We start from the raw sequence: 15,041 nt of genomic DNA, 5'->3' as shown, positions 1-15,041 counted from the left end.
TTTGTTTTGTTTTGAAATTTTGAAAATGTTGAGTTGAACTGTAGTCACACATCAGCAAGGCACTTTAATAATGCAATTTGTGATTTTAAGGTCATCAAATTAAAAACAATTCAATGCTGTAGCAGTGTGAATACCATCATGCTTTATATGATAGATAAATACCATCATGCTTTATATGATAGATAAATAGATAGACAGATAGATGAATAAACAGATAGACAGAAATGGATGGATGAACAGATGGATAAATGGATTGAGGGATAGGCAGATGGATAGATAAATGAATAGACAGACGGATAGGAAGATAGATGATAGATTGATAAAAAGATGGATAGATGGATGGATGGTTGGAGAGATGAATACCTAGACAGGCAGATGGATAGACACATAGATAGATGGATAAATACATGAATAGACAGGCACAGATGATAGATTGATTGCTCAATAGATCAATAGGTATATGGGGAGAAAGAGAGAGAGAGAGAGAGGGGGGGGGGGGGGGAGGGAGAGAGAGAGAGAGAGATTGATTTTCACAGTATCTTTGGCACCAAACATAGAATCAATCCTCTTGGGGCTCACAAATCGTTGCTTCTGAGTGGGGAAATTTCTGAAATTTTCTACAAACATTCTGACATAACATGCCTGTATCCCACTGAATGAGGGGCTATTTCAAAGATAACCATATGTATGAACAGTCCTCAGGGGAGCTGGGTGGTCTTGTATTGCCTTGACCCCTCAGATCTTTCATTGGGCTATATTCTGCAAGCACATGTTGCTAATTTACAGAAGCATCTGTTTTCAGAAATTAATAATGTAGCTGATAATTGAGAAGTCAGTACAGAAGGCCAAAATGCCACTTCTACTAGAACCTTTCCCGACTTTGACTTTTATCTTAACAAATATTTATGGCATTGAATCTTAATCTGGGAAACTTATTGAATAATTTTCCATTTGAAAATGGCATACTATTTTTTGTTTGGTTGGGAAAGCTAAAAAGTCAAATTAGAATTATGAGAATAATTCTACATACAGCCAAGAGATTAATATAACATATATTGTATATGTGTGTGTGTGTGTGTATGTATGTATGTTCAGATGTATGCAAATATGCATGTGTGAAGGAGGGAAGAAGAAAGGGGGCAACTAGGTAGCACAGTCAGGAAGACATAAGTTCAAATATCATTTCTACCATTTTACATCAGAGGAAACAGATTCAGTGAGGAGAAATTCTGAGTCTAAGGCCACACACCTAAGTAAATCACCAAGCTGGTATTATAAACTGAGGTCTTCTGAACCCGTCTTCAGTTGATTAAAACTGTTCAGGGGGCAGCTAGGTGGTGCAGTGGATAAAGCACCGGCCCTAGATTCAGGAGGACCTGAATTCAAATCCCGCCTCAGACACTTGACACTTACAAGTTGTGTGACCCTGGGCAAGTGGCATAACCCTCATTGCCCTGTAAAAACAAAGAAACAAAAGCAAACCCCCCAAAATAAAAATAAAACTGTTCAGAAAGCGTGTGCTTGCCTCTGGGGATGTCAGCTGTATGTGTGAGGGGGAGATAGCTTTTAGCTAATAATTACTCCCTGCACTATTCAGGAGCTTCAGGACATTTGCTCAATATTGATGACTCCTGTTTGGTGGGGAGATGGGAGATCCTGCCTTTAGGTGTTTCTGACAAAGCAGGTGTCCAATAAGAAAACTTTTTGACTGACTGATGGATTGATGGACAATGCAGAGAGCAGGAGACTAATGAGGAAAAGGAATCACAACATGAAACTGACAACAAGGACAGAGTGATGGAACTGTGTCGAAACTGGGAGAATGTGTATCAGTGCTGAGGGTGATTTGTCTAGAAACAGATGACTGGAGCAGTGGGTTTGTCCCTAGGGTGGAACTTCATTGTGTAGATTTGGCAAAAGTGGGAATTAGAGCTTAGTGTAAATTGACATGAGGTAGGTAGCTGGAGTCAGGAAGACTTGAGTTCCCATCTGACATCAGACACTTACCACTTGTGTTACCTTGCATAAGTCCCTGGGCAAAATCCCTTAACCTCTGTTTGCCTCAGTTTCCTCAAATGTAAAATGAGGATAATAATGGCACCTACCTCATAGGGTGGTTGTGAAGATCAAATGAGCTATTTGTAAAGCTCTTACACAGTGCCTGGTATGGAGAAGGTGCTTAATAAGTGCTTGTTCCCCTCTTAGTATGGCCTACCTTCCCTCCTCCCTCCTCCTTTTATCCTTCAAATCCCCAGTCCTGGCCTCCCCCTTCATCAATGAACTTAAAGCCAGGGGAGCTATGATCAAATCCCAACTCTGACACATATTAGCTTTGTGACCAATTGTGGCCAATCATTTACCATCGCTGAACCTCAGTTTCTTCATCTGTAAAATGGAGAGATGATAATGCCTGCACTACCTGCCTCAATGAGTTGTGAGGAAAATGCTTAGTAAAGTGTTATTGAGATGTGTGACCTTAACATCATTATTCACATGCCTCTGACAACCACTTTGGCTCACACCAATCTCTGATCATCAGTGAGGTACTTAATTGTTTTCTAATTTTTTCCATGTCATCATTTTGCAGCTAGACTATAAGGACTCTGGGGACAAATCACTTTTATTTTTCTTCTACAGCAATAGCCATACAGCACCTAGCTCAGTGCTGGGCATTATATATGTACTGATGGATAAGGACATAACTGAAACAAATTGTTTTATTTTTTCACTAAATTTTCAGATTGCAAGAGATTTTAAATAGAAACATAACTTTGGTACATAACATGAATGCTAATCTAAAATGTCCATTAGTTATGTAAATGAACAAATTTTGTGGATTTCCTGTATTCTGAATCAACTTATCTACCAGAGATAGACTCCTTATCTCCTAACAACAACTGCAACAGAGGGAGGGTAAAATGGGCTTAATAATACCATTAAAAAAACCAAAACCTATGTTGGTACTATATTTTTTTACATCAATTCAAGTCAATCAGCATTGATTAAATGTCTTCTATGTGGGAAGAAAAGAAACATTTGTCTTCATCATGTCCAATTCATATGATTCTAAAACACTACAGACTCTCTGAACCAGGTGGTGCTGTACATTTCAAGATCAACTGAATTAATTAACTGAAACTGATCCACTAATTATCAATGTTATCGAAAATACACTATACACATTGTGACCATATTCCTTTACTGTACCTGAGTTTTCAGGGCACCTTGGAAGCCTAAATTCTCTGCCATCCGCTGAGCCTGGCTATCCTTTAGTCCTTCGAATATATCAATTTCCTCCTATTAGAAAGGAATGAATAAACAGAATTAAGTCATTCAGTTGGATAGATTTACAACTTCAAAAGAAAAGCACTCAGTATATATTTGCAAATTAGTAATTAAAGTCTGGCCATTTGCCAAAATTCTCTGAGTGGTGCTATTGGAGTTGCCTATAGGGTGTGTTTTAATTACCATAGCATCTCAGAAACAGTTCTTCCCAAAACTATATAATTCTTCAGGGTGGCATGCTGACAAGACACTATGACACCCGTTTTCACTTTTAATTACCATACAGATGGCATTGACGAATATTTAGTCAGTTAATTTTTATGACATCTCTTGGAAAGCTTCCAAAGCATAGTTCTCCTGTCCAATGTTGCTGCTAAGTTTAGCACTTTCCCTACATAGGTTAAACATTACTTTAATATTTAAACATAATAATTATCTTCATCATGGACTGTTAATATGATCTTAGATTTATATGGTGCTATTCTTCCAAAGAACCTAAGCCACCTTTCTCATCCATCCATTATTCCACTCATTCCTATAGTAAATGAGCAGCTTAAATTGTGCTCCCTGATTAACTGCAAAGGTATTATGGATAAGTCAGCTTATTAAGTCTTTATTTTATTTTCAGAGGTTGTTAGGTTCAATGGGGAAATATTTGTGAAAGTACTTTTGCCAGGAGTCTTACAGATCAGATCATGAGAGGCATAAACTGAAGGGCGAAAACTGCCTACATGTATCCATCAACCTAAGTACCGCAATGAAGAACAACTCGGACACAAAGAGAAAGGCAGTAATTGAAATGTCTAGCAAAGACAGGAAATAGAATCCAAGACAGGCAGCTAACTGGCATAGAGGCAAATGTGTTGGACCTGGAGTTGAGAAGAAGCAAGTTCAAATCTTGTCTCAGACACTAACCATATGACCCTGGGCAAGTCACTTAACCTATTACAGACTCAGTTTCCCCATTTGGAAAATGGGGAAAATCATAGGACCAACCTTATCAGGTTGTATTCTAGCTCATGTTAGTTAATTTACATAAAGCATTTTGCAAACCTTAAAGCACTAAATAAACATGATGAAAAAATAGAAAGAAGAATCGAAGAAAGAATCCAGCAATAAAACCAATGGCCCTGTGTCCATATGCACATGCCCAAGGAACAAGGTATGACTACAAAGAAGATGAACTAAAGATGCTAATGCACAGAGGCAAATTTACCTTTGTGAGTATCACTGAGTAATGGTGCAAAGAAATTCATAACTGGAAAATGGCCTCGGGAATGGACCAAATTTCCAGGATGAGAGTTATTTAAAAGATGCAATACCTACAAAGGAAAAAAAAAGTGGTGTGTGTATGTCTCTGTATGTATGCACACATGGGGGCTGTTGTAGAGTAAAATGATATTGCACATGAAAAAAGATTTCATTTTGAGAGACCTAGAAATCAGAAGGGAAGTAAGATGGAGAATATATGGCTGAGGATTAATTCAGGGAAAAGAAGAAGTAAGGCCACCATCTGAAATGAAAAAATGAAATAGATGAACACATTTTTTTGTTTTGGGCTTTTTTTGGGGGGGGGGTGAGGCAATTGGGGTTAAGTGACTTGCCCAGGGTCACACAGCTAGTAATTGTCAAGTGTCTGAGGCCGGATTTGAACTCAGGTCTTTCTGACTTAAGGGCAAGTGCTCTATCCACTGTGCCACCTAGCTGCCCCAATGAAGAGTTTTTGAATCAAATCCTAAGTGAGGTAGAGAGCTATGATATAAAATGATGAACCTTCATTATCCAGACATCTACTGGAATACCCTTTCTTCATACCAAGCAGAAAAACTAACAAATTCTTCATTTGTCTTCATGCTTATTTCAACATTCAAAGATTCAAAATGTTCAACAAGAAGGCCCTAGCTGATGAAATGAAATGTTGCTAGGCTTTAGGCCTAATCAATGTAATCATTCCTCATTAGGATCCATGATATTAGAAGAAATAAAAGCCACAGATAGTCTAATGTGCCATTCCTAGACTTTGGGAGAGTATGTTGCAAAAATTTCAGGAAAAAAATTTTAAAAAAGGAAATCTTTGCCTTAAATTCATCACAGAAATCATCCATATGAGGAGGAGAAGTATTCAAGAATTAAATTCTGAAGGACAAAGGAAATGATTCTGGACAGAAAGGGCAGAATAAGAATTGAAAGATAAAAGAAGGGAGAGTAATGTTACCCCTGGACAATGGAAAAATCATAATGGATAGCAATGAGAAAGCAGTGATATATATATATATAAAATTTTTTTGGCAGGGCAATGTGGGTTAAGTGACTTGGCAAGGGTAACACAGCTAGTAAGTGTCAAGTTTCTGAGGTCAAATTTGAACTGTCCTCCTGAATCCAGGGCTGGTGCTTCATCCACTGCACCACCTAGCTGACCAGTGCTATAAAATCTTAATTTAGGTTCTATTTTCTCTGGAAAGGAGAATCTTTGGACAACAAGGAATGGAATAAAAATGGCCAATGGAGGATTGAAATCTATGATAAAGACAAAAGAACACCTGCCCGCCTTAGGTGAGTTTAAGTTACCTGGCCCAGATGAACCACAACCTACGGTTATAAAAGAACTGGCATATGAATTGCTGAGTTATGGTCATTCATTTTTGAAAGAGGTGGGGAATCCAAGAGGTGGAATGAAAATGGAAAAGGTGGATCATATCCTGACCTGTTTAATTATTATTACAATGGAAGCTGGCAAACTATAGGTTCATGTGATAGTCTGTAGTTTCTGGCAAAATCTTGTAACACATTATAAAAGGGATGGTGGCTGAACATCTAGAAAGGGAGACAGTGATCACAAACTCTTGTTCAAAACATCTGACTCATTTTGGTTTTTGTTATATAGTTGTCAGATGGAGAGGGATGCCTGTCAAATGCATAGATGAAACAAAATTAGGAGGAATAGCTAACATAGGCACATGGGTCAAGATTGAAAAAAAAATTACAATAGGTTAGAAGGCAGTTTTGAATAGAGGGATACAATCAAGATGCATATCAAGACATATTTTGGTTCATAGAATTAACAAAGGATGGGGCAAGCTCTATTTTTTTTTAAAGAATGAGAAACATGGGATAGATGGTGACAGGTGGCTTGACAACCAGATGAACAATGTGATAGGAAAAGTGGTAATTGAACACTCACAAGTCCTTTGGCTCTCTTCTGTTCAAAAATTTTATCAATGACCAGGACAAAGGCACTTATAAAATCTGTATACAGCACAAAAACAGACGACTAGCTGATATGTTGGATAACAAAACTGGGACCCCAAAATACTGCAATAACATAGAACAATATGTTCCAGAGAACATGATATTTAATGGAGATAAATATAAAGTCATAAATCTTGGATAAAAAATAATTAAATTAGCGTGTATAAGAGGAGGAAAGGATACCTACTTCCTATTTTGCTTAATATGCAAAGGATGTAAAGGTTTTGGTGGACTGAAAAATTAACCTAAGTCAACAGAGCCATATTATAGCCCAAAAGAGCAAATAAAATCTTTTTCATGAAAGGTAGCAGAGTAGGACTATAGCCCCGAATTCTGTGTATGTGTGTGTGTGTGTGTGTGTGTGTGTGAGAGAGAGAGAGAGAGAGAGAGACAGAGAGACAGAGAGACAGAGAGACAGAGAGACAGAGAGACAAAGACAGACACAGAGACATAGAGACAGAGACAGAGAGACAAAGAATTTGAGACACAGACACAGAGAGACAGACAGAGAGACAGAGACAGAGACAGAGACAGAAACAGAGAGAGACAAAGAATCTGAGAGACACACACACACAGAGAAACAGACATACAGAGATAGAGAGACACAGAGACAAAGGTAGAAACAGAGATAGAGACAGAGACAAAGGTAGAAACAGAGATAGAGACAGACAGAGACACACAGAGAAAGAGACAGAGAGAGACGCACACAGAAACAGAGAAAGAGATAGACACACACAGAGAAAAAGAGAAAGGAAAACAGAGAGACAGAAAGACAGACAGACAGAAACAGAAACAGACAAAGTCATATAGAAACATAGAGACACAGAGAGATAAAGACAGATACAGAGATACAGAGAGACAGACAGAGGAAGAGAGAGAAACAGAGACAGAGAAACACAGAGTGATATCTATTGAAAGACTTTTTTTAGCATCATATTTTTAGCTTCATTATTTTTAATTTAAAAAATGAAAGCAAGGTTACAAGAAAATGGTTAAATAAATTGTGGTGCTTTAATATTAGGAAATATAACATAATTTAGATTGAAAATGATGAAAAACATTAAAAAATTCTCAAAAAACTGTTTTTGGAAAAAAAAAGATTATAGAAAAAGAACCAAAAGAGTAAAAAAGACAATGTTACCTTATTGGAGGAAAAGCGATTGGGAATGGATAAAAGAAGAATCATGATGGAAACTTCAAATTAATAAATAAAAAATTCTGATAATTTAATACATTGAATTTATTCACTTCAATGTAATTTTAAAGTAGATCTAATTGGTTCCATTTGCTGTCTGACATTCAACGTGTGTGTGTGTGTGTGTGTGTGTGTGTGTGTGTGTGTTTTGTTTTAATTATTTTTAGAGCATGGAGTCTAGAACTAGAGATGTGATATGGCCACTGCACTCTGCCCTACTTATACACACGTAAAATATTGTGTTTAGTTTTAGAAACTATATTTTAGGATGAATATGAAAGGAAGTCAGGAAGGAAGGAATAAGGGAGGAAGGAAAAATAGAGGGAAAGAAGGAAGGAAGATAGGATAATTTCTTAAGCATTTGCTATATGCCAGGCAATGCACTAAATGCTTTACAAATATTACCCCATTTTATCAATATTTCCTAAGAAGCTATAAAGCTTCCAGGTGCAGGTGCCCAGAAAGAGGAAAGGTCTTCAGATCATTTCAGATAAGGGTCCATTGACAGATGTAGGAAAAGAATGAGAGGGGTAACAGTTACAATAACAATAAAAAAAGAAAGATTGAAATAAATTTGGAGAAATTGAAAAAAAAAGGGGTTGGAAGGGCATCACAAAAAGAGCAAGCAGTAAATTGATATACCAATATTAAAGTCCATCTAGCAATGTTAATCATTCCAAATGTATACGTAATCAGATTTTGTGCTTAATATATAAAGCAAGCTTATCTTTTGAAAATAAACAAGAGGGGAAAAAAAAAAAGCTTGGGTCTCCTTATCTCAACCAAGCTGTAAGCCAAGGATTACTCATGAGCTTGATCCTTCTTCAAGCTTGGACTTGTTTCATTTCTTCTTTTTTAAATAATATTTTATTTGCCCCCAATTACATGGAAAACAATTTTTAACACTTAGGTTTTTTTTTTTTAAGTTTTGAGTTCCAAATTCTATCTTTCCTGCTCTCCCCTCCTCCCCTCCCTGAGACAGTAGGCAGTCTGATATAGGTTATACATGTGAAATCATGGAGAAAAATATTTTCAAATTAGTCATTGATTTTATGAAGAAAATTCAACCAAAAAATAATAAAACTGAAAGAAGGAAAGAAAGTGAAAATATTATTCTTCAATCTGTATTTTGATGGCATTAGTTCTTTCTCTGGAGGTAGATAGCATCTTTCATCATGAGTCCTTTCAGGTGATCTTGGTTCATTGTAGTACTGAAAATAACAAATGTTGTTCATAATACAATATTGCTATTGCTGTGTATACTGTTCTGGTTCTGCTAACATCACTTTGCATCAGTTCATGTAAGTTTTTCCAAGTTTTTTTCTGAAATCTTCCTGCTTATCATTTCTTATAGTACAATAATATTCCATTACAGTCATATACCAAAATTTGTTCAGCCATTCCCCAATTGATACACATCCTCTGACTTTCAAATTCTTGGCCAGCACAAAAAAAGAGCTGCTATAAATATTTTTGTACTAATAGATACTTTTCCCTTTTAAAAAAAATCTCTTGGGGGTGGGGGGGCAAATATATGGCACAGTGGATAAAGCACCAGCCCTAGATTCAGGAGGATCTGAGTTCAAAGCCAGCCTCAGACACTTGACACTAGCTGCGTGACCCTGGGCAAGTCACTTAACCCTCATTGCCCTGCAAAAAAAAAAAAATCTCTTTGGGATACAGACTTAATAGTGGTATTGCTGGGGTACACCTAGTTTTATAGCCCTTTGAACATAGTTCCAAATTGCTATCCAAAATAGCAGTTCACAATGCCACCAATGGTGCATTAGTGTCCTGGTTTTCCCACATCCCCTCCCACATTTCTCATTTTCATCAAATTAGCCAATCTGCATGGTATGAGGTAGTACCTCAGAGTTGTTTTAATTTGCATTTTTCTAATCCATAGTGATTTAGAGCATATTGCCATATGATTATGTAGCTTTGATTTCTTTGAAAACTGCCTTTGACCATTTATCAATTGGGGAATGACTTGTATACTTAGAATTTGAATCAGTCTTCTATATATTTGAGAAATGAGGCCTTTATCAGAGATTCTTGTAAAATTTCCCCCCAGTTTTCTGCTATCCTTCTAGTTTTGGTTGCATAGGTATTTTTGTGCAAAAACTTTTCAATTTTATATAATAAAAATTATCCATTCTACATTTCCTAATGCTCTCTATTTTTTGTTTGGTCTTAAATTCTTCCCTTCTCCATCAATGAGAGGTAAACTTTTCCATGCTGCCCTAATTTGCTTACGATATCATCCTTTACGTCTAAATCATATAATCATTTTAAACATATCTTGGCAGACAGTGTGAGATGCTGGTTTATACCATACTGTTTTCTAGCTTTTCCAGTAATTTTTGACAAATAGTGAATTCTTGTCCAAAAAGCTGGGGTCTTTGGGTTTATCAAACATTCAATCACAATATTTACTTATTACTGAGCCTTGTGGATCTATTCTATTGCACTGATTGACTACTCGATTTCTTAGACAGCACCAGACAGTTTTGATGATTGCTGGCCACCTACTTCTCTAAATTCATCATATTCATGCAGAACATGATGCTGAGACTCTATTGGCTTATGTAAGCTAAGCCAATCTTAGAGTTCCTGGACTTAAGTGCTTGTCTCTGCTAGGAGCCAGGATTACAAGGCATGCTCAACCATGTCCAACAAGAATTGCTTTTCAATAAGAAAAATACATGTTTTCCCATAAAGCTTTTATGTGCTTCTATTAAAATAAGGTTACATATTTTGAAATTGTCAGTAAGGCCAATTGCATACAGAACTGGTCTCATATCCACAAAGACCTGAGTTCAAGTCTTGCTGCTGACAGATCCTTCTTGTGTGACCATGGATAAGTCATTAAACCTTTCACTGCTCTAGAGAACTCTCTAACATTCTAGGCTGCAGAGAAGGTATCTATCTCCATTATCAATGAGACATTCCTCACTGAGACACATACATACATACATACATGCATGCATAAATGCATATATGCATACATGCATACACACATATAAGTACACATGTGCCAGGGTTTGAGATCTATAATCCTTAACTCAAATTGCCACAGCATACCTTGATGGAGATGGTATCTCATCTCATTTTAGCTCATTTGTGAGAATCATGAGATAATGTGTATAAGGCCTTTGAAAGCCTTACAACACAACATAAATCTGGCTCTGTAGTCTTGGAAAGCAATAAGAATAATAAATAAGTAGTTCATTTTGAATTCTAGACAGAAATAGCCAACTTAAGTTTTTATAATACCATTTTTTTTAAATTGAGATAGGGACAAAATTTGTGATTTCTCTGGTGATAATACTGAGTGAGGAAGCCACTTGTATCAATGCTGGTCTGCATCTGTCCTACAAGTAAAGTCTGAGAGTCAATTGGGGCACTGAGAGGTTTATGGACATGCCAGGGTCTTGCAGCCAGAACGGGGCAGAGGAGGGACCCAGGTCTTCCTGATTTTGAGGGCAGCTCTCTATCCACTAAGCCATGCTTACTGAATAAATATACCCAGGAAATCCATATGAGTCTCTAATAGAGAAAAAGCCAGGAAATTGAGAAATAGTTTAATAAGATGAGGTTGATAAATGGAAATGACTAAAGTATAAAACTAAGAGACAGGAAAAAAATGTCATTTCACATTTTTTTTTTTCATGCCTGGGTAAGGAGTCTGTATTTTAACATGGAGGAAAGAAGGAATCACCGAGGATGTCTGAGTAGGGGAGGTGGCATTGCAATCAGATCCATACTTTTCTAATATATCCCCAATTGACTGAAGAAATAAATTTTACTTTAATTTAAACATACCTTAAAAATTAGTTCCGGAGTAGTGGCTGCCACCTCTTCAATGTCAACCCCTCCCTGGGGGCTGCCAACCAGCACTGGACCGTTACAGGATCTATCCATCAAAATTGCTAAGTAGGTTTCTCTGGAAATATCCAGGGCTTCAGCAACCATCACCTGCCAAATTAGCAAGAGAACATTGATTCAACATTGGATCTCTATCGCCCCATTTTTTTCCAATCAGGAAACAGAACTAGACAAACGTGCTGCAAGGCCCAAAACAGTTTCATTCTGTGATTCTCCCAATACTGATGCCTGAGCTTCTGGGGATCTGAGAAGCTCCATTCTTACAGTGCATAATGCCCATTTTCACCTCCCTAATTGATCCTGTTAACTTGCTAAAGTGACAGTTATTTGGTTTGCCTGAAGGAACTTTCCACTTTAATCATTTCTTTTTTCCTTCCTTGAGAAACTGTTACTTAAGAAAAAAAAAAAGTCTTATCAAGCAGCTGTTATTTTAATTCAGGAGTTTAGCACCAAAGATATATTACTAGAATTTTTTTTTTCTTTTCCTACCTCATAGCTATCTGATTGCTAGGAAACGCAGTTAGCCTGCAAAATGAAGGATTATTTTATAGAGAGAAGCTTTGATCCTGCAGGCTTTGGCCAGTGTCTAGAAAGAGCACCTTCTTCAGTCCCTCCCCAACCCCCAGGATGCCTCCTTTGCATCAAGATGAAGCTCAGGGGCAGCTAGGTAATGCAGTGGTTAAAGTGCTGGCCCTTGATTCAGAAGGAACTGAGTTCAAATCTGGACTCAGACACTTGACACCTGCTATCTGTGTGACCCTGGGCAAGTCACTTAACCCTCTGCCCTGCAAAAAAAAAATGTAATGGAGAAATGTTTGATAAAATAAATAAAAATGAAATACAACATAGGTAATGTGAATTTGTGGTTTTCTAAGTCACTATGTGACTGGCAGGCATCCCATTTCTTCTTCTTCTTCTTCTTTTTTTTTTTAGTGAGGCAATTGGGGTTAAGTGACTAGCCCAGGGTCACACAGCTAGTAAGTGTTATGTGTCTGAGGCCGGATTTGAACTCAGGTACTCCTGACTCCAGGGCCGGTGCTCTATCCACTGCGCCACCTAGCTGCCCCCATCCCATTTCTTCTTAAGTTTGATACCACAATATCTGATATGTACAGGAGGCATTTAATAAGTGATTAATTAATTGGCTGGTGAACTTTTCTGGAACTTGTTTTAAAATTCAAGAAAAAAGGAGGCTCCTTGTAATTATCAAAGTAGTTACCATAGCAATTACAAGCCAAGAGAATCCTTTCATTTCACTTCTATAAATAAGATGGTAATGTCTCTCTTTCCTTGGTCAGCTGTCATGCTAGACTAACATAACATTTTTAATAACAAAATACCACAAAATCCAGCAAATTTAAGTGATATAAAATGGATTCTATAATCAATGAGTGTATGTAATGGACAGAAAGCCAGGGTCTGAGTCAGGAAAACCTCATTATAAATTCCATCTCAGTAGTGTGTGAAACTAGGCACTCCTCTACCTTTTTGGGGGGGGGCAATGAGGGTTAAGTGACTTGCCCAGGGTCACATGGCTAGTAAGTGTCAAGTGTCTGAGGCTGGATTTGAACTCAGGTCCTCCTGAATCCAGGGCTGGTGCTTTATCCACTGGAACACCTAACTGCCCCTATCCTCTACCTTTTTTTTTACACCTCAGTTTTCTCATCTATCAAATAAAAATAATAACTGCAGTACTTAAATTCTTAAGGTTGTTATAAGGCTCAAATGAAATTATGTCTATGAAGTGCTTTGCAAACTTGAAAGAACTATTTAAATTTCAGTTATGATTACTGGATCACAAGATCATAGATTTTAATCTGAAATAGACATCAGAGGCCATCCAGTACAACTTATTCACTTTATAGATAAAGGGACTGAGACCAGTACTTACTAAGTGCTTAATCAATGCTGTCAACTTGATCTAGGAAGGTCATTTAACTTGCCCAGGGTCATGTAGGGAGCAAGAGTCCAAGGTGGCTGTTATAATTTTCTTTTCTTTTCTTTTTCCTTTTCTTTTTTTTTTTCCGTGGGGAGATGAGGGTTAAGTGACTTGCCCAGGGTCACATAGCTAGCAAGTGTCAAGTGTCTGAGGTCATATTTGAACTCAGGTCCTCCTGAATCCAAGACCAATGCTTTATCCACTGTGTCACCTAGCTGCCCCAACAATGATATTTTTCAGGATATGATTACTGATCACATAAATAAAGGAAGTATTGGTGATATCTCCAGAATAAGGAATTCCCATTGTAGAAACTCCCTTATTCACGCAGGTCTGAATTGGGGTATGCCGGAGAAGCATAGGGTCATAGATTTAAAGCTGGAAGAAGTTCAGAAGCCATCTAGCATCACCTCACTATTGTATATAGGATGAAACAAAGATGGTGAATGGAGAGGAATGTAGGTGGCATACCAGCCAGAGCTGCCAGAAGCATATGGAAGTTGTTACTTGTCCAGTTTATAGGGTCATAGATCTCCAGTTGGGAAATTTTAACAGCTCTATATTCCAACTCCCTCATTTTCTAGGTGAGAAAACTGAGGTCCAAGAAGGTCAACTTGCTTTGTCCTATGTGTGACATCTTCAACATGGGGAATTCTCATGTAGAATTCCACAGGTAATAATGGTCAGAAGCAGATTTTTAACACATGTCCTCTGACTCCATAGTCAGTAATTTTTTCCATGGGATTGGGCAGCTGGTAAGTTTCAGAGGGTAAATTTCAGAGGTTCAAAATTTGAACCAAAGACTTCCTGATTTCAAGTCTGGCCAATATAGGAAGTCCGTGATTTCATCAGTGTAGAGGGATCCTTCCCGGTGTTGTGAATCTTTTCCTACTTAGCCCACAGCTAAGAGTCTTGGAGTCACCTGAGGTGACACAGCTATTGCATGTGAATGGCAGGCCCCCAATCCAAGTCTTCCTGTCTCCAAAGCCATCCTTGATGCTTTCTACCCACTATCCCATGCTTCCTTTCTCCTACTTGTTCACTACCAGCTGATTTTTCCACTTCTCCACTAATGTGCTACTCTTGCCTAATGCTGGCAAGGGAATGACCCATGCCAACATAATGGAAGATCTGCGAGGTCTAACCAAACTGGAAAGGCAACAGCTACAGGTCTGCCAACAGCCAATGATGGGCATCTTTTATCCAAAAGGCAACTTCAATAAGTACAAGGAGGTTTAGGATCATCAAAGGCTGTGGAGCTGGAAGGGACATTCAATTAGCCATTGGGATGCAGCCTGGTGGAGTGGAAAGACACCAAACATGTCAGAAAAATGAAGCGCATGGTCTCGCTTTGCTACTACCAAGGGCAGCTAGATGGTACACCAGGATAGAATACCAGGACTGGAGAGAGTTCATATCTGGTCTCAGACACTTACTAGCTATGTGACCTTGAGCAAGTCACTTAACTTCCAATTGCCTCAGTTT

At 37.9% G+C, this 15,041-nt stretch overlaps 1 protein-coding gene across 1 annotated transcript in view; it reads right to left on the bottom strand.

Annotated features, from left to right (window-relative positions):
* Window positions 1-15,041, bottom strand: part of SUCLG2 (succinate-CoA ligase GDP-forming subunit beta) — a 338,383-nt gene that overhangs the window by 172,498 nt on the left and 150,844 nt on the right. Inside the window, exons 5-6 of the mRNA XM_043976600.1 lie at window positions 11,555-11,707; window positions 3,208-3,297 (exon numbers count right to left, since the gene is read on the bottom strand). Coding sequence (XP_043832535.1) covers window positions 3,208-3,297; window positions 11,555-11,707 — 243 coding nt within the window. The remainder of the gene's footprint in view (window positions 1-3,207; window positions 3,298-11,554; window positions 11,708-15,041) is intronic.

This window comes from Dromiciops gliroides, chromosome 1 (genome assembly GCF_019393635.1).
Source record: "Dromiciops gliroides isolate mDroGli1 chromosome 1, mDroGli1.pri, whole genome shotgun sequence".
Taxonomy (NCBI): Eukaryota; Metazoa; Chordata; class Mammalia; order Microbiotheria; family Microbiotheriidae; genus Dromiciops; species Dromiciops gliroides.
The sequence above is the reverse complement of the archived record's forward strand: the minus strand, read 5'-3'. Positions and strand labels throughout refer to the sequence as shown.